At 43.0% G+C, this 24,144-nt stretch overlaps 1 protein-coding gene across 1 annotated transcript in view; it reads right to left on the bottom strand.

Annotated features, from left to right (window-relative positions):
- Positions 1–11,223: 11,223 nt before the first annotated feature.
- NOL10 (nucleolar protein 10) overlaps positions 11,224–24,144 on the bottom strand; it is a 42,934-nt gene continuing 30,013 nt past the window's right edge. Inside the window, exons 20-21 of the mRNA XM_072143583.1 lie at positions 15,468–15,570; positions 11,224–11,543 (exon numbers count right to left, since the gene is read on the bottom strand). Of these exons, the coding sequence (XP_071999684.1) occupies positions 11,424–11,543; positions 15,468–15,570 (223 nt within the window). The 3' untranslated portion in view covers positions 11,224–11,423. The remainder of the gene's footprint in view (positions 11,544–15,467; positions 15,571–24,144) is intronic.

The following is a 24,144-nucleotide window of genomic DNA, read 5'->3' on the forward strand; positions in this document are numbered from 1 at the left end:
ACTTTTAAAGGGGTTGGACACTTTTCAATAAATCCCTTCCATTAGAAATGTCTCTTCATGAATATGTACCTGCGTCTTTGTCTCCTTTGAGAGCTTCAGCCTTTCCCTGCCCTCTGTATACACACCAAGCTGCCATCTCTGTCTTTCTTCCAGGTCTTCCATGTGAAGTCACAATCTGTCTCTGGTTTCTCACAGTCTGTCTTTACTGAAAGGGAGCAGGATAAGTCATAATTCTTCTGCTACGGCTCCTTCTAATCAGCAGAGCTCAAAGATGTAAACAAAGAAGCATGGGGAGTCTGCACACAGTACAAAAGTAAGTGGCAGGACTGCTGAATCACTTGATGAACATTTAGGAATAATCTACAAGGCAATAAAGGCACGTGAGCTACTTGTAATAATAATTATAATAATCTTTATTTATATAACGCCATCAAATTCCATAGCGCTTTACAGAAATGTAATCGAGTGACCAACCCTTGAAGAATACACAGTAGGAAATTCTCAATTCAGTTACATTATATGTATTCCCTCCTTATTTTTATTAAAGGGAACCTGTCATTAGAGACCCTATTTTAGCCTTCCCCATGCCCCCACAGACAATAACTTATCCCCAAACAGTTTTTATTGAAATTCTGTCACTTGTGGATCAAATAATAACTTATATTAAACTTTACCTGGCTCCCTGCCAGCTGTGTTCCCATTGTGTGTTCATCACACAACCCCCGACCCTCCTGTGTATAAAGTTCCTCTTCCTTCACTTATAAGTGAAGTAAAAAGAACATTTTACACAGGAGGGTTGGGGGCTGAGCTCTGTGATGAACAAACCCAGGGGACACAGCTGGCAGGGAGCCAGGGAAAGTTCAAAATAGGTTATTATTTGATCCACAAATGACCGAATTTTGATGAAAATATTTTGCAGATATGCTATCAATTGTCTGTGGGGCATGGGGAAGGCTAAAATAGGGTCTAAAATAGTGACAGGTTCCCTTTAAATGTGGCCCTAGATGACTACATTTGCATAGCAAATAACACAAGTTGTTCCATTCATCATACTCCTAAACAAATACAGACCCCCGGTCTGACTAAATACATTCAGTAGCAGTAATTTTGTTAGTTGTAAAACAACTAGTCATCATTAGTGAATAAACAATGCAACAAGCTTTACCTTTTAATCTAAACCTATAGACACAAGGCTCTGTAAACTGTCCAATAAAACACTTTAATAACATTACCAAATAACATAGAAAAAAATGTGCAAATTATTTTTATTATATGTTATAATATACCATTATATATTTCAACATTGGAAAACAATTGTATAATAATAAAAAATAAACCATAAAAGCTGTTGTGGGGTACACATATTGCAGAAAAACATTGTAGAAGGATATGTCTATCCCATATAAATCCAACAGTTTGCAATCTGTCCCAAAATACTGACCATACAAAAAAAAATGCAAAAAAAGCAAAGTTACATAAAAGCTGCAAAAAGATACCCACAACAGCACCTGATCCCGATGTATGTTATATCTAAAGCTTCAGTTAAGCTTACATTGACCTTCTGGTAATATACAGTATCTGGGAGGGAGCGTAACATGTGCCAGTCATTTGGCAATAGTAATTGGCACACCATGACACACTGAGATTGTACACCTCCCTTGTTTTGGGAAGGAGTAATGAGACCTGTTACTAAACTGCATCAAAATGTCCGTACATACTTAACAACTGCTGTAAATGACAGACAATAACTGGGAAACATTCCCTACACTGAAGAATACGAAAGTGAACATACAGAGCAAAGTCAGCTAGCCAAGTCAATCGGGTAAAATTAAAACAGAGAATAGTCAAAGTCCAAGCAGAGGTCACAACAAGGTGACTGCACAGTACAAAATCAGGGATAGTCAGGAAACTAGAGTTCAGATCAAGCTACATGCACACACAGGAAAGTATTACCAATAACTGGCAACGATCCTTCGGACTGAAGAAGGTGTTATCTCTGGTTCAGGAGACATGGGTAAGAAAACGCTACTCATTGTTAGCCTTAGCACTGCCCCGCATCCATATGAGATAGAAGTTGGCTGAACTTTTGTTCAACTAACATGTCCCTCAACTATATCATGCAGGTTCAACTTGTGCTAACATGCATGTGGAATTAATGGATCGACAAGTTAAATTCCAGCTTACCTGGAGCCGAACTTTATAAAATCTGCCAGGAGATGAATCGAGAGGAAGTCGGGAGGCACCATACGATAGATGAACCAAAATCAGGTTCAAAAATATGTGGGGGGATTAATATTACTGTTACTGGCAATGAGACATGATATGAAACAGACCTGGAACTGCAAAAACATGGAGTTACTCAAATTAAATGGATTTTCCGAAACCAATTGCGGTTGCATGTTTTCACCTAAGGCCTTTACCGTAAGTGGGGCAATGCAACCCCTCTCAATAAATTCCATTTACTTTTACTAATGCTAGTAGACATGAGTGCCCCCTATAAGTCATATGAACCCCATTAGTCACAGCAGTGCAACTAACACAAGTCAGAACAGAAACTTATCTTCACGTTATGGCCTCACTATTCTTGTATTAATCATGACCCAGTTTAACGCTTAGTACATTGCGCTTATTACGAGTTACTCTGTAACTTTCTTATCTATTATTTTAGAGAAGTAGGACGCGCATGCAGGACAGTACAAGCAGAGCCAGATAACTGCTGATGGCAAAGATTGCTAAGATGTTCTGACTTAATACATGGAAACAGCAGCATTAATAATTTAGAGCTCATCTCAGACTCATCGGGTAGTGAAATTGTTCAGGAAATGGCTGAAGGAGAGAATAGACGAGACTCTAAGACCAGAGGACTCGGCCTTGAAAATAACTTCCATGTTCCCAAAATTTGAGGGCAAGTTAGAAATTTCCATTAAAGAACCAGCTGTCTCCTGTGAGGTTTGGAAACCCTTGGGAGCTCAGATTTTTATTTTTGATGATGATGGTGTCTTTATTTTATTTTCTCCCAAAAATATAAAGCCAAAAAATTGTATATATTATATTTTATCTACATATTAGTGAGGTTTTCATTTCTTAAGATTAAGTTTATTTAGATGTAGTAACAGGTAAAACTTCTGAGATTTGGTCGCTGTTTCTTTTTTGCCTGAATAATTTAGATCTGAATGGAGCTGTACTCCTACCACCCCATAAAGAAGAGTATTCTGACTGTATATGACTACGTCCTAGTAGTCATTGGTTCTCTGCAACCCAAAACCTGCTTAATTATTGCAAAGTGTCAACATGGAAAGCAGCTACCATATATAATTGAGTATAAAGTATAAACTAAGTATATAAGCACAACTTTTGAGCATAAAAATCCCCACTCAACCTACACTTGAGTATTTATATAAAATAAGTTTTATTAGTGAGGGAGTCTGTTGGTGCATTTCATTAGAGAGGGGAGGCTGCTGGGCGTTTCATTAATGGGGGAGGCTGTTGGTGCATTTCATCAGTGAGGGAGTCTGCTGGGCGTTTCATTATTGAGGAAAGGTTGCTAGGCGTTTTATTAGTGTGGAGAGGCTGCTTGGCTTTTCATAACTGGGGAAGGCTGTTGGTGCATTTCATTAGTGAGGGGAGGTTGCTGGGCATTTGATTACTGGGGGAGGCTGTTGGTGCGTTTCATTAGTGAGAGGAGACTGTTGGGCATTTCATTAGCGAAGGGAGGCTGTTGGTGCTTTTCATTAGTGGAGAGGCGGCAGGGTGTTTCCCTAGTGAGAGGAAGCTGTTGATGCATTTCATCAGTGAGGGGAGGCTGCTGGGTGTTTCATTAGTGAGGGGAGGCTGCTGGGCATTTGATTACTGGGGGAGGCTGTTGGTGCTTTTCGTTAGTGAGGGAGGCTGCTGGCCGTTTCATTAGTGAGGGGAGACTGTTGGTGCATTTCCTTAGTGAGGGAGACTGCTGGGCGTATCATTAATCGGGAGGCTGCTGGGAATTTCATTAGTGAGGAGAGGCTTCTGGGCGTTTCATTAGTGAGAGGAGACTGATGGGCGTATCATTAATCGGGAGGCTGCTGGGCATTTCATTAGGGAAGGGAGGCTGTTGGTGCATTTCATTAGTGGAGAGGCGGCAGGGTGTTTCTCTAGTGAGATGAAGCTGTTGATGCGTTTCATCAGTGAGGGGAGGCTGCTGGGCGTTTCATTAGTGAGGGGAGGTTGTTGGTGCATTTTGTTAATGGCAAAGGCTGTGACCACTGCATTTCCCACCCATTTGAGTCAATAAGTGTTTACAGTTTTTTTGTGGTAAAATTTGGTGCCTCAGCTAATATTCGGGTCGGCTTATACCTTATACTTGAGTGTATATGCTATGGTACATGCTAAATTATTGTTTCATGTTGATCCACAGCTTTCAACAATATCGGCAGGGGGAGGACACCAATATATCATTGAAAGATGGAGGGGGAATCCAAAGTATGATTGGAGCTTCCCTTGGGGACCCAGAACAAGAGCTCCAATGATAATCGGACCCCCTGTGCACCATCTCACTCTTCCTGCAATCCCAGACAGCACAGGAGGAAACATTGAGTCCTTTCTGGTGAACTCTGTGCTGGGATGAAGGCCTAGGTGCCCACAGAGAGGGCCCTGGTACCCATGCCAAGCATGATAAACAAGGCAGGAGGTGTTTGGCTACGTAACTGTAGTAGTAGTCACAGCAATACAGCGTGGAAGACATTAAACAGGCAGGAGACATCTGGTTGTATCTGGCTAGTAGTAGCCGACTCTGTTCTCTTTAACCTCTATGGAAACAAACACTGAACGAGCCAAAATTAGTATAGAGGGATAAAGTTTACACAACACAATCCTAAAGACGACCCACAACCTGTCTCCTAGACGTTGGGCAAACTAACTAGTTTTGTCTCGATTATAACCTATAAACTACGGACTAGACAGATTTATCAGAGGCGCTGAATGAAGGAACGCCACTATCCCAGCAGCCCAAATCACACTGCAGGCATCCTGAATAGAATTATTTTTGTGTACGTCAATGTTCATACAAAGTAGGAAGCTCATCCTGAGACATATGCCGGATACTGTAACCTATAATTTGGCACAGGTTTTGGAAAGGATGAGGGTTGTGAAATATTTTATACCCGGAGAGGATGTTTCCTATCTACCTCCCGTCTTTATGGTGTATACTAAAGGGTGCAGAACAAGCGGTTGTGTGACTGGTCGCAGGTGTTTGGAGGGGGGATGGAGATATCTTGAAGCTGTGATCCCTTCTTGGAAGAGAATCCTTGATACAAACCTTACCGTTCTTACAACAGGGAGGATTGTGACAGTATGACTCCACAGTAACCTCCTGAATATATGCATGCTGGGAGTTAAAGTTTCATAATAGCTACAGAGGCAAAGATTGAAGACACTTGGTGTAAGACAGGATGTTTTTTTTTTTAATCAAGCCCCCCACCACCAACATAAAAATACAAACTATACAGAGGTTAATATAATCCTAATATAATAATATCCATATCATACAGAGAAGAGTGAAGTGCACTGTCACTAAGTGCTGCAGATGAGCTGCAGTCCTCCAGAGGCCCAGAGATTGATCAGGCTTGGCACGAGCGCCCGAGATCCTTCCTGGTAAGCACAGGGCCAGTCCTCTCTGTGCCAGGTTGATGCCTTCTGTTTTATTCATATTGTGATCTCCCCCTCTGAAGGAAAAGGAATTTATAAGTGGCTCCAGGCTGGAGAGCTGATGAGGCGTATTCCATGCTCAGTTATAAGGATGGTATAAATTCATGTCCTTTACAGCAGTGGTCCCCAACCTTTTTTTTGCCCAGGGACCGGCAGTGATAATACATTTTCTCCAGCTTAGCCTAGCTTAGCTTATATTGTTCCACTTTCTAAAGAAGTGTCTCACCGCTTATATTGTCCTCTTTTCTGTTTGCTGCTGCCCCTGATTCCATTGTTCCCTTTCCTGTAGCTTGCCCCTCTCCAAAGTCCCCATTTACGTGGCTGTCCCACCCCCTGCGTCCAATGTCCCCTTTCCTGCAGCTGCTCTCCTCTCTCAATGTCCCCTTTCCTACAGCATTCAGCCCCTCTCTCAAAAAAAAAATTCCAATACTCACCTTTCCCTGAAGTTGTCTTCTATACTCTCACTTCTCTTCCGCGTTAATGCCTGGCTCTATTGTTGCGAATCATGATGTGATGACATCACCATGTGTGCTGTCTATAGAGCCGTGTATTAACGCAGAAAAAAAGTGAAGGGAGAGATGGCAACTCCAGGGGAAGGCGAGTATTGGTCTTGGGTGGTTGCGGAACACTGCTTTACAGTGATTCTCTATGCCAAAAGGTAATAAAACATAAGTGCAGAATGCTGTGGGGGAATTGCAAGTCACACTCCCAACATGGTGAAGGCGTGAGTGTCCTTACAACAGAGGGTTTTGATTAACTTCATCACATCTGCAGGCATAGGACATCACTAGTCTCACTGGTTTGTTGGGATTTTGGTCCACTCTTCTTCCAGTCTCTTCCACAGTTCGGTGTTGGTTTCTTGGACAACTTCATCACCAGGGTTTTTCCATAAGTTTTCTATTGGATTTATATCAGGTCTCTGGTGCTTTCGTCATTTTGTTGTTTCACCGTTTGCCGTTTCAAGGAACTGCTTTAACAGTTTTGCTGATCGACATGGGGCCTTGTCCAGCATAAAAATTGCTGGCTGATTGAGGGATGAATGCAAGGAAAGAACTACTTGTATTCACTCTGCCATGTAGCTGTATGAGAGGTCTAACTCCTTCTGCAGAAAACATTCCCCAAACCATAACACTTCCTCCACCACCTTGCACTGACTTCATTACACACTACCGGTACAAGTTTTTCGCCAGTTGTTCGCCAGAACATAATGTTTCCATTCAGATACAAATAAATTGAACTTGATTTAATCACCAATATCAACTGTGGCTTGCTTCTCCTCTGTTAACAACATGCTCCTTAGCAAAGGTGATTCTAGTCTTGTGATTCTTTCTGCTAATAGTCAATGCAGTTTGGGCTTTCAGTCCAAATGCTCTTAAAATGTTGCTACTCATTTTTCCCCAGTGTTGAAACATGGAGATTGTCTGCATTGTTCTGTCCTCTCTTGCATTTGTCTTTTGAGAGCGACCAGCCTTTATGGAGAACTTAAATGAGTTTGTAACATTGTAAAAATCCAATACAGACAGTCCCCGGGTTACATACAAGATAGGGTCCGGAGGTTTGTTCTTAAGTTGAATTTGTATGTAAGTCGAAACTGTATATTTTATAATTGTAGATCCAGACAAAAAAAAAATTGGCCCCAGTGACAATTGTAGTTTAAACATTTTTTGCTGTAATGGGACCAAGGATTATCAATAAAGCTTCATTACAGACACCTCACAGCTGATCATTGCAGTCTGGGACTATAGTAAAGCATCCAGAGACTTCACCAGAGGTCAGAGGGGTCTGTCTGTAAGTCAGATGTCCTTAAGTAGGGGACCGCCTGTATTCAAGAAATCACAGACTTGAAATGACAAACTTCTCTTGCTATGGCTGATAGGGTCACCCTCTTAGCCTTCATGTGGATAACCTGCTGCTGGGGAGGTTTCAGTCACTTAAGAACAGCACAGCACTTTTGCAAAGTCAATGGAAACTGTAAAGTTAGGGCAGTTTCACAAGTGCCAAGTCCAGGGGCATGGACCAACATCATCATACTTGATAGCAATCTATGGGTGTAAGGAGTTCCTGATTTATTTTTTTTACTAAACAGCATCGCCAAGACTTTAAGGGAACAGATTTCTGATTTTTCATCAGATATTGACCTAATTAACCATTACGTTGTAAAGCAGATTAACATCTTCCACATTAAAGAAACACCTTGTTTCTTTAATGACCCAGTGTGGTGGCATCATTTAGAAAATCAACTTTGGAGTGAGATGTAAATTGGTTGTATAAAGTCATGGAGGCACAGAGCGCAGCATTGAAGTCAAGCTTTCCTCACCTCCGAATGAAGGAGATCTTAGTGATTGTTAGTGAGGTGTCTGGATGCAGGACCATCTATTATAGTGAAGTCAGGAGAGCTTGACTTCAGTGTTAAACTCTCCGCCTCCTCAACTTTATATAATCAAATTACATGTCACTTCAAAAGTTGTTTTTCTGGATGATGCCACCACACTGGGTCATGAAATAGACAAACCTGGAAGCGCAAGGACCCAATCAGTGGATGTTAAAGAAATCCTTGATCCATCACGGATGAGTGTAATACAGTTGCATTCCCTTTCTAGGCTTTTATGGCACCCGCTGAGCATATTCGTCACTGTGAAGCAGGATGAAGAGATGTAGCTTGCTGCATCCCGTGTTTCTGCTGGATGCTACATATACTGACCAGCACATGTCCATGTATACGTTCAGCGTATACCCCGGTAGCTCTCCTGGCGTATATACACTGAATGTATGCATAAAACAAGGTGTGAATGCAGCCTAACAGGATGGAATAGGCTTGGCTTTGACTAGGACTATGTCCTTCCATCAATACCCTGCTACACATCATCACAGTAGGGTCTTTCCAATTTTTTTACATAGAAAATCCTTTATAGTATAAGCAGATATTGCAGTCAACAAAAACCAGGAAGGGCATGCAGTTGCCGACAGTCCATTGATGCTGCCATCTCAGGCCTTGTTCGTGGGTGGCGTTTGAACGGTGTTTTGAAATGCAATTCAAACACAACGGGGAATAGGCTTGGCACCTATACAAACAGTCCCTGGACAAGTTTTATTATTAAAGGGGTATTCCGGAAATGTCAACAACAAAACCCCATAATGCTATAAATAAACGAATTAAAAAAAAAAAAAAAAAAAAAGGTTAATAAAAAAATTGAGCTTAAATAGTTTGCTTTTATGATTCACAAAATGTTATGGGCTTTCTAAAGTAGGCAGAGTGATTTCCAAGATGGCGGCCACTGGAAACTACAACTCCCATGATCCCAGTTCTCAGCTCCATCCTCTCATGCACTGCTTCCAGTGATTATGTAACAGACTGTCCTGCTCTGTTACCATAGTAATGATGTGTAACCACCATCACTGCACATGACCTCACTGAGATGATGTCTCACCACAACACTGGCCATACTGGATGCACTGCAACCAACCGACTACAGCCAAACATAGTGATGATAACATGACCTGCCCAGGCCGGTGCAGGACATGTGATGTGGACATGTGACCAGCGGCCATCTTCTGTCCTGTGTCTACTCCACAGGGACAAAGTCACAGACGGATTAAAGGGCCACGTGTATAGTGTATGTCCACAGCATTTTTCTGTTATGGGGAGCTAAATTTTAACTAATTACATATTATTTTAGATTTGAATGATCTATTTGAATAAAAATTATACTGGAGTACCCCTTTAAGCGGAATTTGTATCCAAGACAGAGCTGGTATATTTTGGAAGTGTAACAATAATTTTTTTGCTTCCTGTGACAATTGGATTTTAAAAATTGACAAATGATTAACAATAAAGCTCCATTGCAGACACCTTACAGTTGATCATTGCAGTAGTAAGTACAGTAACTAACCTGCATCCAGAGAGGTCACAGCGGTGCAGACTATTCCGTTTGTAACTGGGGGTCGTTTGTAAGTCGAGGACTGAAAATATGTGTTCCAGATGATAAACAAAACAGACAGCTCCATTCTGTGTGTAGTGGTCATAGCAGGTTACTGCAGACCAGCTTTTATTCTTTGAATGGAAACGATCCTGTAGTGACTTGGTTCAGCCACTACAAGGAGAATGGAGCCGTCTGCTTCCTGTACCATTTTGTTATCAGAAAAGCTGATCTTTGAGGTTGCTGGGTTCCACCAATCTGATATTTATGACCTCTTCTTTGGACAAGTCATTAACCCCTTAAGGACCAGGCCCTTTTTCGTTTTTGCGTCTTTATTTTTCACACCCCACCTTCAAAAATCCATAACTTTTTTATTTTTCCATGTAGAGAGCTGTGTCATGGCTTGTTTTCTGCGTAACAAATTGCACTTCATAGTGATGGCATTTAATTGTCTATGCCATATACTGGGAAGCGGGAAAAAAATTCTGAATGCAGTGAAAATGGTGAAAAAACGCATTTGCACCGTTTTCTTGTGGGCGTGGATTTTACGTCTTTCACTGTGCGCTCCAAATGACAGGTCTAATTTCTTCATTGGGTCAATACGATCACATGGATACCAAATTTGTACAGGTTTTATAATGTTTTCATACATTTACAAAAATTAAAACCTCCTGTACAAAAAAAAAATTCTTCATTTTGCCGTTTTCTTGCGCTAATAACTTTTTCATACTTTGGTGTATGGAGCTGTGGGTGGTGTCATTTTTTGCGACTTTTGATGACATTTTCAATGCTTTTATTTTTAGAATTGTACGACCTTTTGATCACTTTTTATTGAATTTTTTATATTTTTCAAAATGGCAAAAAAATGCCATTTACGACTTTGGGCTCTATTTTCCGTTACGGGGTTAAACGCAGTAAAAAAAACATTCTTATATTTTGATAGATCAGGCATTTTCTGACGCGGCGATACCTAATGTGTTTATGATTTTTACTGTTTATTTATATTTATATCAGTTCTAGGGAAAGGGGGGGCGATTTGAATTTTTAGGTTTTTTTAATATAATTTTTTATTTTTTATTATTAAAATTTTTTACTATTTTTCAGACTCCCTAGGGTACTTTAACCCTAGGTTGTCTGATTGATCCTACCATATACTGCCATACTACAGTATGGCAGTATATGGGGATTTTGCACACCATCTATTACAATGTGCAGATCGCACATTGTAATAGATGGTCTAAAACATGATAGCCTCGGATCATTGTGTGATCCGAGGCTGTCATGGCAACGGATCGCCGCTCCCCGATGACGTCACGGGGAGCGGCGATCGGAGCCAAGATGGCGGTGCCCACGGCGATGAAAGGGTTAACACCCGCGATCTGTACAAGCACCGATCGCGGGTGTTAGCGACGGGTGCTTGCTTCATTGTGAAGCAAGCACCCGGCGTGTATGAAGAGGGCTCAGCCCGTGAACCCTCTTCATACTACCCCATGCGCAATAAAACGTACAGGTACGTCTTATTGTGCTATGGGGTTAATATTATATTTTTTTCAGGAAAAAACAGCTTGAAGAAAAATAATTAAATCAACACTACTGATAAACAAACTTATTACCAAATAAAAAATTAAATAGAAAATAAAATGAAGCTTTATTTATAAGCACAACGACGTACAATGCTTCATTACTGGTGTCAGGTCAACAAGGCCCTGGTGCTATAGGGAGACCATGTTGAAAACAAATGTCCCACACACATCATCACGGCATCGGTGTATAAAGTATAAACGGATCTCTAAAAATCTGTGCATCCAGAGGATGTCAAGTCTCTTAGTGAAACGGTCTGCCCTTGCCGGGTTTACTCCTCAGGTGTCCAGCAGAGCGGCGCAGTTTCTTCCTCTCTTCTCTGTGCTGTTTCTCAGCCTCTTGTCGCTTCCTCTGTTGTTCAGACTATGGAAAAAAAAAAAAAACAGGGGAAAAAAGGTGATTAAAATTAAATTTTATAAAAAGAGAAAATTTACAATGAGAAGGAACCATCAAAACTATGGAATGGAGAAAAAGACTTTTATTTTTGCACATTTCTTCAAAAGTTTATGACTGGTTACGAAAGGGCAAAAACTCCCCAAGTCAATAGTGGTTGCCCAAAGCAACTAGTCAGTTCTCTACCGCTAGCAAAATGACCACACACCTGAATGTATGTATGTATGTATGTATACAATATTGTGTTACAGATACATGGGAATTACTATACATCTCCCCATAATCCGCTCTCATGGATTAGAGACCTTCCTCATCAGGTATGGAGACGTCTGGGGAGTGTTTAGTCGGGGGTCAGCTATAGCAGTTTCCTTATATACTCCACGCCATGTTTGGTGGTGATCTTATGTCGGTAGCGGACAGGAGCAGCTGTCACTGTTGTCATAGACACCCTGCAAACAAAACCCAACTGGAAACACTTATCCTAAATCTCATCATTTCCCTCCTTACAATGACATATTCAGCCCTAAGACAAAGAATATCCGTCACCGAGAGCAGAAGTAAGAGGTCACAGGGTTTTGGTGACTGGGGGTGTATATAGAGAGTGGATTGACAATGAATCGCTCTTTTTCCATGGTGTACCCGTCTGCTCCAGAGATATTGGATAAAGCCCACGACAATGTGTTATGTTCGAAATTGGCAACCAATATCGCCCTTTAAATTGCAAAGAGTGAAATCGGTGGCGAGACTGAATGGGTTTTATCAATCCTTTTACGCCATGTGTGGATAGGAACATAACAACCCTACTTATTTGCTGAGTACATAAACTATGGTAGAGACTCGCTCTCCATGATCTATCTTCCCCCTATCTCACAGGTGTCAAATACAAGGCTCACAGGCCAAATCCAGCACATTTCCCAGCCCCTACATGATTCTCTAGTCAGGAGACTGGACTGTAACTATTGGCTGCTGCTGTGTGGGGGGGCACTGTAACTATTGGCTGCTGCTGTGTGGGGGGGGGCCTGTAACTATTGGCTGCTGCTGTGTGGGGGGGCCACTGTAACTATTGGCTGCTGCTGTGTGGGGGGGGGGCTGTAACTATTGGCTGCTGCTGTGTGGGGGGGCCCTGTAACTATTGGCTGCTGCTGTGTGGGGGGGCCACTGTAACTATTGGCTGCTGCTGTGTGGGGGGCCACTGTAACTATTGGCTGCTGCTGTGTGGGGGGGCCACTGTAACTATTGGCTACTGCTGTGTGTGGGGGGCACTGTAACTATTGGCTGCTGCTGTGTGTGGGGGGGCACTGTAACTATTGGCTGCTGCTGTGTGGGGCACTGTAACTATTGGCTGCTGCTGTGTGGGCACTGTAACTATTGGCTGCTGTGTGGGGGCACTGTAACTATTGGCTGCTGCTATGTGAGGGACTGTGACTATTGGCTACAGTAGGGGCACACATTGGCAATGGCGGTATCTCAGGTTATCGAACAACATGTTTAGCTTTGTGGTTGCCCTCAAAGGGCTGATCGTAGTGTTAATAATGTAAAGATGTAACTAATAAAACAGCTCACTTAAAAAGAACATCTACCACCAGATTATCGGCGGTAGACTGTCCTATAATAAATGCTCGTTACCCCCAGGGGATGATGCAACCGTTTCAAACTTAATCCAGAGTGTCCATAGTCCTGATAAAACAATGTTTTACAAATATCACAACACCTGAGCACCTCATTGCCCCTGCGCTCCCTAATGCACGCCCCCAGTTTATTAGTTTTCAGCCCTCTGTCCGCTTGCTCTCCTCATACAGCCGGTGACGTAGTCTGGCTGTCTGGAAATCTTGCTCATGGACTTCTTGTGCAGCCGCACTGCTAAGCCACGAGGCTGCACAAGGGAGAGGTTCTTGCGCATGCACACGATTTCCAGACAGCCGGATGACGTCATCAGTTGTCTTTGGGGAAAGGTGAATATCAATGAACCGGGAAGCGTGCATAATTAAGGAGAGGAGGATCCATGAGGTGCTCGGGTGACAAGAGACCAGAGTGCCTCAGACTAATTTACATATTTTTAAAACTGGATAATCTTGGGTCTACGGGCACCCTGCATTACAAGCTGGAGACTGCATCATCCCCTAGAGGTCGCAAGCATCAATTATAAGACAAGTCTACTTAGTGTCCTTTAACTGTTAAGGAATGTATTTATAAAGTGCTACAGCGACATTCGGCCCTTTTAAAGCAACAATGAGGCTGATGTGGCTGGTGAAAAGTAGTCTGACAATCCCGGTCTACATAATCTCCTCAGCCTTTCTGGATTGTCTCTCGCTCCCAACGTGGTCTATTTCCCATCATTGTCTCTCTCTCTATTGTTTCACGCCTCTACTCAACTCTCTCTTTCACATTCAATGAAGCTTTATTGGAAGTAACAAAAGACACATTGATGTTTCCAAAAGAAATAGGAAATAAAAGGAATGAGGGATCAGGACAAATCCAGAGGTCCCTGATTGTTTCTTTAAGATCTTTGTCCCTCTCTCCAGTCCCATATCCTAACCATTGGGACTTATGTGTTACATAACACTGGGACAATCTCCGGGGTCTGTAAAAGATCTGAGCGTTATGGTCGAATTTGGGTAAAATTTCTTTAATCTTAAATGAGGGGGCAGTGATGGGTGCTCAGATACTCTAGTTTTGTTCTACTATGAATTGGGAAGGGGGTTGCAGCTTGTCACCCGCTCAGAGCCTCTCGCTAATGATCACCTAGACCCATCGGGTGCATGTATTACATAGTAACCCATCAATTTGTAGATCCTTTGTATGGTACCACTCCATAATATCCACACCAATAACCTGATCATATAATCGTTAAAAAATAAAAAATCTTTACTATCCCCTGTAGCATTTTACTCGGACCTATTTTTATCACGATCTTCCACAAATATAACAGGAGACAAAAATGAACTTGAAACTGGAGAGGATCATTCATTTGGGTGGCGCGCCATCTGCTCGACCAGGGCTGTGTCTTACCCCGGCTCGCACAGTGGCCGCTTACTAAGAAAAGCTTTAAGCCGATGCATGATCAAATTCCCTGCGTGCTAAATATAAGTCGTGCAGCAATGCTTAGTCAAAGAGACGTGTCATCGGATGAGAGGGGAGAAGATGAATGAATCGCCGCTACGGGGATCATTGTCCCTCATAGGAAGGATCACTCATCATCATCCATCAGCTTATACAATATTAAATTGTTACCCAAAAAAAAAAATATATATATATATTAAAATCTCCATGTCTGACAAGGACACAAGCATGAAACCACACATTTTTTCTGATTTAAAATTCTGATTTCATTAAAAAAAATTCTTCTCGTTTTGTGTCTACAGACCTTATGCAGATTTATGTGACCCCATGTTTATAGACTATTCCGATCTTCCAGTCATGTGCTCCCCAATTCTCCTCACCATACTGCTAGCAAATACACAGAGTTAGGGGCCATGAGTAAATGATTAAAGGGGTCGGCCACTTTACCTAATGTTTTTTGTAATGTGTGTGATGGGCAGGATATGAGGTAATTTACCACTATCCATCTATTAATAGTTCTGCTCCGCTTTCTTGATATATACAGTGAAGCCTCCTGTATTTTACCTCATCAGTCAGACATTCCCAACCATAAAATGGCCGCATATGTAGCCATGTCCATGAACAATCACCCTGCCAGGACCTTATGATACGTTTCCTGAATATTAGATCATTTTTTATTTCATATGCATAAAAATGGTTGCCAAAATGGCAGATAATGAATAATTTTTTTAAAATAAGTTAGGAATTTTACCTCATAAATATTGTTAAAAATCAATTATTTAAGTTACACTAAGATCACAAATACAAGAAATTCACTCTTTCTCCACTTCTTACCTTCTTCAGCTGGAATGTTAACTGTTTGCTGCCCACGGCTGAGTCAGACACATTGAAGGTGCCCATCTTCTCCTCTACCTTCAGCCGGTCCTCAAGAGATTTACTGAAATGCCAAAAAAACAAAAAACAAAGGTTAGTGGTGTTCTCCACACACAGCTTTACCTTACTGCTTTGAAGCATTGATGAGAAAAACATGGCAGCTTCCTCCACCCGCCTCATCCTACCAAAAACAGTGCCACTTAAACCAATGTTTTATCACATCCAAACCTGGATCCCCAGTGGAACAGACTTGGAGAACCCACAAACCTCGAAGTTTTGTCTGAACCACACAACATCTGTGTCATAGTGTGTGGGTGCGGGCAGAGAGCATGGACGAGCCTCCGCCTGCACTGCCAGTAGGCCGGAGCCGAGTGGATAAGACGAGCCAGGGGAGAAGAGGCACCGGGGGTGAGCACTAAGTTTATTATTTTGTCATGAAAAGGTCTCTGCTAGATATATTTTGTAAAGGGGGCCGTAAAGTACAGCTGACAAGTACTTACCTCTCCTGCGTGCGCTCTGCTCTGGTTCCTGATCTCAATGCATACAACCAGTGTCAGGACATGGAGAGGCAGGAGAGGAACCGGGAGCAGTGAGGGCATTCACAGAAGTCATACTGCACCCCATAAAAATCCATAGCTAAAAATGTTGCATTTCCTGGCTTAGAAGACAACAGGGACTATGTATGGGGAGGTGGAATTGAGAATTTGGAGAATTTGTCACAATATTACTGGTGAAAATCCCGTCCCTTGTCTTCTTGTAGTAGCACCAGGTTACTCCGGAAGCTGGCCGCCTTACAAGGCAGCATTGTCTGCGGAGACTGAAGCCGTACGTCAGGTTTCAGCTATTTCCCTAATGAGGACCCATCATTGCGTATCGTTACATGAGAGATGCGGGTCACGATGCAATTTAAAAAGAAAAACTAAAAAATTTGACATGACCCAAAAGGATGCAACGGGAACATATTAAAAGCAAGAACTGCCAAAACACTCCCTAACCCCTGCCAAGGTCATGTAACCACATATCCTGTAAAATCATAGCAGACGTTTAGTAGCTTCATGGCGACTGAATACAAGGTCATACAACAACACTTCATAGGGGTTAGAACACTTTTTGCCTATTTTAAATGATATTCTCTTAGCTGCTCCCTGCTCTGGATAAGAAGGATCCAGAATTGAAGCGGGGCGGGGTACATACATTAACAAAGAAAAGCAGAACCTGAAGCTGCTGGACCCCAAAATCCAAATCTGTACAATTCTGTAGCATTATGCTGAACTGTGTAAATACGGGCCCCCAACTACTAGACTTCGCCCCTAGGTGGCTGCAGCAGAGCACTGTTAAAAGGAAATCAAATCAAAATCCATTATAATAATCCAGGGAATATTTACTTAAAGAGAACCCGTCATGCAAAATAAACCCCCTAAACTAGATATATTTTCATAAACTGCCATTAGAGAGCATTGCCTCTATCCCTTCATTGTCCCTCTACATGCCTGTAAACCTAAGCAATGAGGTCCTAAAGCTGTATGCAAATGACCTATGAAATGTCCAATGAAGCATTAGCATATTCAAGCTGTTCACTCTATTCATGAGTGGGAGGCACAGCCACACCCCCAGTGCTTGACTGACAGCCTGTATAATGATGTGAGGCTGTATAATGATGTGCTTGCTGGTGCTGGTGGCCACGCCCCCTGCAGCCTGTGTGTATGAGATACTCCTATACACATGACTGACAGCCTGTATAATGGTGTGAGGCTGTATAATGATGTGCTTCCTGGTGCTGGTGGCCACGCCCCCTGCAGCCTGTGTGTGCATGTGTGTGTGTATCGGAGAGATACAGCAGCTCCAGGCAGCCGTGTTACAGCAGGTGTCCTTTAACCCAGGCACCGCGGTTATCTTTGTTATCCAAGGCCTCTTTAAATCTAAAATCAACTTTTAAAATTATGTAAATAAGCTGATGTGCTCCTAGAGGAGTTACCAGAGCCCCTCCGTGTTGTTGCTTTACAGTCTTACCCTCACACCTGCTGTATCAGCACTTCCCACTGTGTGCTAAAACCTCAGGCAGGGGGAGGTGCAAGTGCTGAGGGTGAGAAAATGTAACAGCCTGTGGGGCTCTGGTAACAACCCCCAGAGCCATTGTGAATCATTAGCATAATTTGAAAAGTTGCTTTTAGAGGGAAGGAGGATAACAAATATAAGATGATTACCACAGTCCCGGTGCCTGGATCTATGAGTAATGTCCCTGGTTTATCAAGATGGATTTTTATGGTAGATTTCCGTTAACCAGAGGCGACGCAGGAGGAAGGTGCAGGACCAGCTGGGTTCCGGAAGCCTCCGAGTCACCTCAGCTTATGCCCCTTGTGACCACAAAGTTAAGTCCGACACCCGAAATAATCAAAAGTGAAAAGAAAAACTTAATAGAATGAATAAAAAAAATAACTAATAAAATGAGAATAAAAGGTAATAGAGTCACATGCAGGTCTATGTACTGCGAGTCCTGCACAAGGGGAAACTGCTATAAAAGTCAAGAAATTAGAAAAAAAAAATTTGGTCTGTAGGGCGAGGGAAAAAAATTTTGTTAAAGTGTAGAAATGCATAAGAGGAATGGAGGAGGTGCTGTTTTATCTGATCCTCTCTGGTGTTGGGTGGGGGGAGCAGGGAATTATTAGTCATTGTGGCTGCACAAAACAAGCTGACTAACCAAAACCATGGTGAACACATTATAAGCCTGTCTAACTACAGATTATACAACGTCATCAATGACATTTTCATTAACTATGGCCATGCAGTACTGTGGAGGTTTCCTGGGTGTGGACAAGACTCCATGAACGCAGAGAAGCAACAATCCTGGAATATTAATCCACTTTTCACAGTCCTGCTGTTACCAACACACAGATGGGCATTTCTGCAGAAACAAAACACTGCACAATGTGCAATTGTGTACGGTCTCACCTACCTGGTCGACTCCCTTTAAAGTCCCTCCTTTATAGATACAATTCTGCCACTAAGCATCTACTTGAAGAGCCACAATATGTTCTACTCAAACTGACCCAAAAGATCACAACAGAGAAGCAGCTTTACACCAGGATACATTGTACGACAGATCATTAAAAGGGTCGTCCACTTTCAGCAAATAATTGATATTGTTTGTACAATGAAAAGTTCTACAATTTTCCAACATACTTTTTGTATCAATTCCTCACGGTTTCCTAGAGCTCTGCTTGCTGTTATTGAATTGTAAACTTCCTGTTGATAGAAACTAGTCTCCGGTCAAGTGATGTCACACAGGGGCACGGCTCGTCATATCCCTGGTCATGTGATGTCACACAGGTGGACGGCTCGTCATATCCCTGGTCATGTGATGTCACACAGGTGCACGGCTCATTATATCCCTGGTCATGTGATGTCACACAGGTGCATGGCTAGTTATATCCCTGGTCATGTGATGTCACACAGGGGCACAGCTCGTTATATCCCTGGTCATGTGATGTCACACAGGGGCACGGCTAGTTATATCCCTGGTCATGTGATGTCACACAGGTGCACGGCTCATTATATCCCCGGTCATGTGATGTCACACAGGGGCACGGCTAGTTATATCCCTGGTCATGTGATGTCACACAGGGGCACGGCTGGTTATATCCCTGGTCATGTGGTGTCACACAGGGGCACGGCTGGTTATATCCCTGGTCATGTGATGTCACACAGGTGCATGGCTCATTATATCCCTGGTCATGTGAGAGCACACAGGGGCACGGCTGGTTATATCCCTGGTCATGTGATGTCACACAGGGGCACAGCTCGTTATATCCCTGGTCATGTGATGTCACACAGGGGCACGGCTAGTTATATCCCTGGTCATGTGATGTCACACAGGTGCACGGCTCATTATATCCCCGGTCATGTGATGTCACACAGGTGCATGGCTCATTATATCCCTGGTCATGTGATGTCACACAGGGGCACGGCTAGTTATATCCCTGGTCATGTGATGTCACACAGGGGCACGGCTGGTTATATCCCTGGTCATGTGATGTCACACAGGTGCATGGCTCATTATATCCCTGGTCATGTGGTGTCACACAGGGGCACGGCTGGTTATATCCCCGGTCATGTGATGTCACACAGGGGCACAACTCGTTATATCCCCGGTCATGTGATGTCACACAGGGGCACAACTCGTTATATCCCCGGTCATGTGATGTCACACAGGTGCATGGCTCATTATATCCCTGGTCATGTGATGTCACACAGGGGCACGGCTAGTTATATCCCTGGTCATGTGATGTCACACAGGTGCACAGCTCGTTATATCCCTGGTCATGTGATGTCACAAAGGGGCACGGCTGGTTATATCCCTGGTCATGTGATGTCACACAGGGGCACAGCTCGTTAGATCACAAACAGTACTCAGAGCTGCTTGTTATAACAAGCCGTGCACCTGTGTGACATCCCAAGTTGGCAAGTAATACTAAAGTTTTCGTAGCACATAGAGAACAGACCGCAGTCCCTTAGTGGTGGTGGGGTGGGGGCTCCTAAATAACCGCCACTAATGTAATCCAGAAGCCCGATAGACCTATTCGCTCCTGTGCCCCAATAACTGGAAAATGTAGAACATTTCTGAATCTGCACTAAGAGTGATTTACTTCTAGAGCATGTGAGAATATTTGACATCCTGTCCACTTTCAGGACAATCTGTCATTTTCGGTGCCCTGAGCTCGGATTTTCCTGGTAAATCCCTGTCCAAACATCTCCTGTGAGCGTCTACAAGCAGACTATGGCAGGAGATCAGTCACTGGCACCGGCTCACAGACTGGGGAATGTAGACAGCGGGCATCACACACTCAGGCCTATAGACTCTGTTTAACCCCTTAATGACGGAGGGTTTTTCGGCTAAATTCTCGCTCTCCAACTTCAAAAATCCATAACTTTTTCATTTTTACGTGTACAGACCTGTGTGAGGGCTTATTTTGTGCGTAACAAATTTTACTTTCCCGTAATGTTATTTATTTTAACATGCCGTGTACTGCGAAGCTGAAAAAAAATTCCAAATGTGGAAAAATTGAAAAAAAAACCGCACGTGCGTCACGTTCTTGTGGGCTCAGTTTTTACGACTTTCACTCTTCGCTCCAAATAACACGCCTACTTTATTCTTTGGTTCGGTGCGATCGCGGTGATACCAAATTTATACAGGTTTTATTGTGTTTTAATACATTTTCACAAATTAAACGAATGTGTACAAAAAAGAAAAAAAATTTTTTGCCATCTTCTGACGCTAATAACTTTTTCATACTTTGGCGCACGGAAATGTGTGAGGGGTCATTTTTTGCGAAATGAGGCGACGTTTTCATTGCTACCATTTTGAGGTCTGTGCGACATTTTGATCATTTTTTATTTCATTTTTTATGTTATGTAAAAAGGTGTAAAAGTCGCATTTCGGACATTTGGGCGCCATTTCCCGCCTCGGAGGTCACCGCCGGCCGTAACCGTTTTTATATTTTGATAGATCGGGCATTTTGGGACGCGGCGATACCTAATATGTCTGTGATTTTTACTGTTTGTTATGTTTTATATCCGTTCTAGGGAAAGGGGGGTGATTTGAACTTTTAATATTTTATTAATTTTTTTTATTTTTTAAACTTTTTTTTTTCACTATTTTTTAGACCATCTAGGGTACATTAACCCTAGATGATCAGATCGCTCCTACCATATACTGCAATACTACAGTATTGCAATATATGGCGTTTTTGCAGGTCATACATTACAATGAGCCACTGGCTCATTGTAACGAACCTGCATAAACCATGTAGCCTTGTGTCAAAAGAAGACCCGAGGCTACCATGGTAACCGATCGCCGCCCCCCGATGACGTTCGGGGCGTGGCGATCGAAAAAAAGATGGCGGCGCCCGCGCGCCGCCGTCTTTTAAACGCCGCCCGCGACTTTGCGGGCGGCGTTTAGAGGGTTAATAGCTGCGATCGGTGCAAGCACCGACCGCGGTTATTAGCGGTGGGGGTTTTGTGCAAAATGCAAAAACCCCCACCTCTGTATGAAGAGGACTCAGCCCGTGAGCCCTCTGCATACATCCCTTATACCTCTGCGCCGTAGAGCTACGGCGCAGAGCGTTAAGGGGTTAAAGGAAATCTACCATCAAAATCAAGTACACTTACTCATAGATCCAGGCACCATGACTGTGGTAATCTTATGTCTGTTATCCATGGCCTCCTTCCTAAAATCAACTTTTAAAATGATACAAAACAACAAAGAGGGCATTACCAGAGCCCCTCTGTGCTGCAGGTTCACAGGCTTTTTACACTGTGCGGGAACACTTCCTCCTCCCACTGTGTGGAGGGGCCCAGGAGCCCTTTTTAACTCATTAGCATATTTTTAAAAGTTGATTTATATCTGTTACCCATAGCCTCCTTCCTTGTAAATAAACTTTTAAAATTATGCTAATGAGCCAGATAGGCTTCAGGGGGTGTTAGCAGAGCCCCTCCGTGCTAAAGCTCCAAATGTTGAGCAGGTGCACTTCGCCCTGGCACTGTGTGAGATTACAGCAGGTATAGGAATGGTAAGTGGAGAAGTGCTCATGCACAGTGCAACAGCCTGTGAAGCTACAGGATAAAGGGGCTCTGGTAAGACTCTCCCTATCATGTTTGGCTCATTAGCATAATTAAAAAAATTATACTCAGCGGAGGTAGAGGGAGAGTGTGTTCCTGCAGAGTGTAACAGCCTGTGAAGCTGCAGCACAGAGGGGCTCTGGTAACAACTTCCTGTTTCTTCAGCATCATTTTAAAAGTTGATTTTAGAAGGAAGGAGGCCATGGATAGCAAATGTAAGAAGATTACCACAGTCACAGTGCCTGGATCTATGAGTAATGTCCCTGGTTTATCAGGGTAGATTTTGATGGTAGATTTCCTTTTAAAAATTCAGCAAATGTTTTCATTTTTAGCATGAAAAAAAAACTGATGATAGGGTTAACCTTTCTGTAACATAAAACTCACTGAGCAGTCTGTCCGGTGGGCTGCATGCTGTGCCCCCCTATTGTCAATGTCAGCCCCCTGTTCTCCCGTCTTAATCATTTATGAAATGCTCTGTGTCATAATGAATTCCTGTCTGGCCGCTCTCGCTATGACATCCGCCGTCCTTCCGCTCACTTCACATTATTCATGACCGACAAAGAGCACAATCTGTCCATACCAGCGGCCTCATATCGGGAGCCGCTAACCAGGGGCCCATCCAGACACAAATCAATTACAAAATAACGCAACAGGCAAGGCAATCCAATAACAAATCTGATCGGTGAGGGTCTTACTGCTGAGACCCCCTCTGATCACAAGAACGAACCACCCCCAGCAATTCATGGAACAGGGGGGTCTTAGATGTAGCAGGAAATTGAGCACGTGTCCTTCCACTTCATTCAATTGAATAGGAATGTTGGAAATTGTTGAACACAGAGCTCAGTTATCTCTGAGACAGAGTAATGGAGATACCGGAGCACTGTGCTCAGCAATTTTCAATAGTATGTCTACTCATATAGTATGTCTACTCGTCAGTACAGGGCTCCCGTTCACTGGATTCCTGGAGGGGCTCGTTCTCATGAGGGTCCCATTAGTAAGACTTGCCTATCATCCTATCAACCGGGTATAACATGCATACTTGCTACAACCCATTTAAATCCACTGGAATTTATGGAATACCTTGCCGGCTGCTTGGAGAACCTAGGGTTAACCGTTTACAGTTCCGGAGTTCATTGCGAATATCGTGTGGCCACACGTGTCTCCCATCAGTGACAGCCGAGTGACCCAGTTTTTCCCTAATGTCACATAAAAGCCTCGTTTATTTTCCTTAGGATTAAATCTTTCAAATCCTAATTCACAGGGAAAAAATGATTTTTTATTTTTTCAATAATTGAGGCGCAGCTTTAAAAAGCAGCAAAATCATATAAAACAGTTTGAGGTCAGGATGTTCTGACACAAACAAAAGAAAGCGATGACGGAGAAAACGCGGCCGTCACTGACAGATAATACAAGCTCCAGGCCCCGCGCGCAGGGAAATCTACCTGCAGATTGTCCTATCCTCGCTCCTTATAGTAGAATTTAAAGGAAAATTATGTAGACAAAAAAAATGCAGTGAAAATTACAGTTTTTGTTTTTTTCAATAAAATCCTAATAGGAATAACAGGGTTTAAAAAGCACACGAATGGATCAGTGTAATAATGAAAAACAACTCGCCCCCTACACCTTAGGATCTACAGTGTACGGATCCTTTAGGCTGGATGACCCAAGTTTTCACGTTATCCATCCCCCCCCCCCCGCCACCCGAATAGATAAGCCATTACTTAAAGATCAGTGGGGGTCCATAACCATTGGTTATAAGGAGGGGGATCTCGTTAACCCCCCAATTTGTTATCTGCCTGGCGGCTTCAGTATTACTCACAACAAAAGCGGAGAAGATGCTGTGAGGAAACAGGGAGAGGTAAGTAACGGTTTTTATTATGTTATACATTAAGCCTCAGCAAGGCAAGAGGGAGGCGACTACATGAAAGGGGGGGGGGGGGCGGCTGCAACATGAGGGGCACGGTGACAAGAGGGGCAATACAAAACTGCTAGGAAACAGCTAAGGGGGGCACAATATTAGGGG

Source organism: Engystomops pustulosus, chromosome 3 (assembly GCF_040894005.1).
Source record: "Engystomops pustulosus chromosome 3, aEngPut4.maternal, whole genome shotgun sequence".
In the NCBI taxonomy this organism is placed as follows: domain Eukaryota; kingdom Metazoa; phylum Chordata; class Amphibia; order Anura; family Leptodactylidae; genus Engystomops; species Engystomops pustulosus.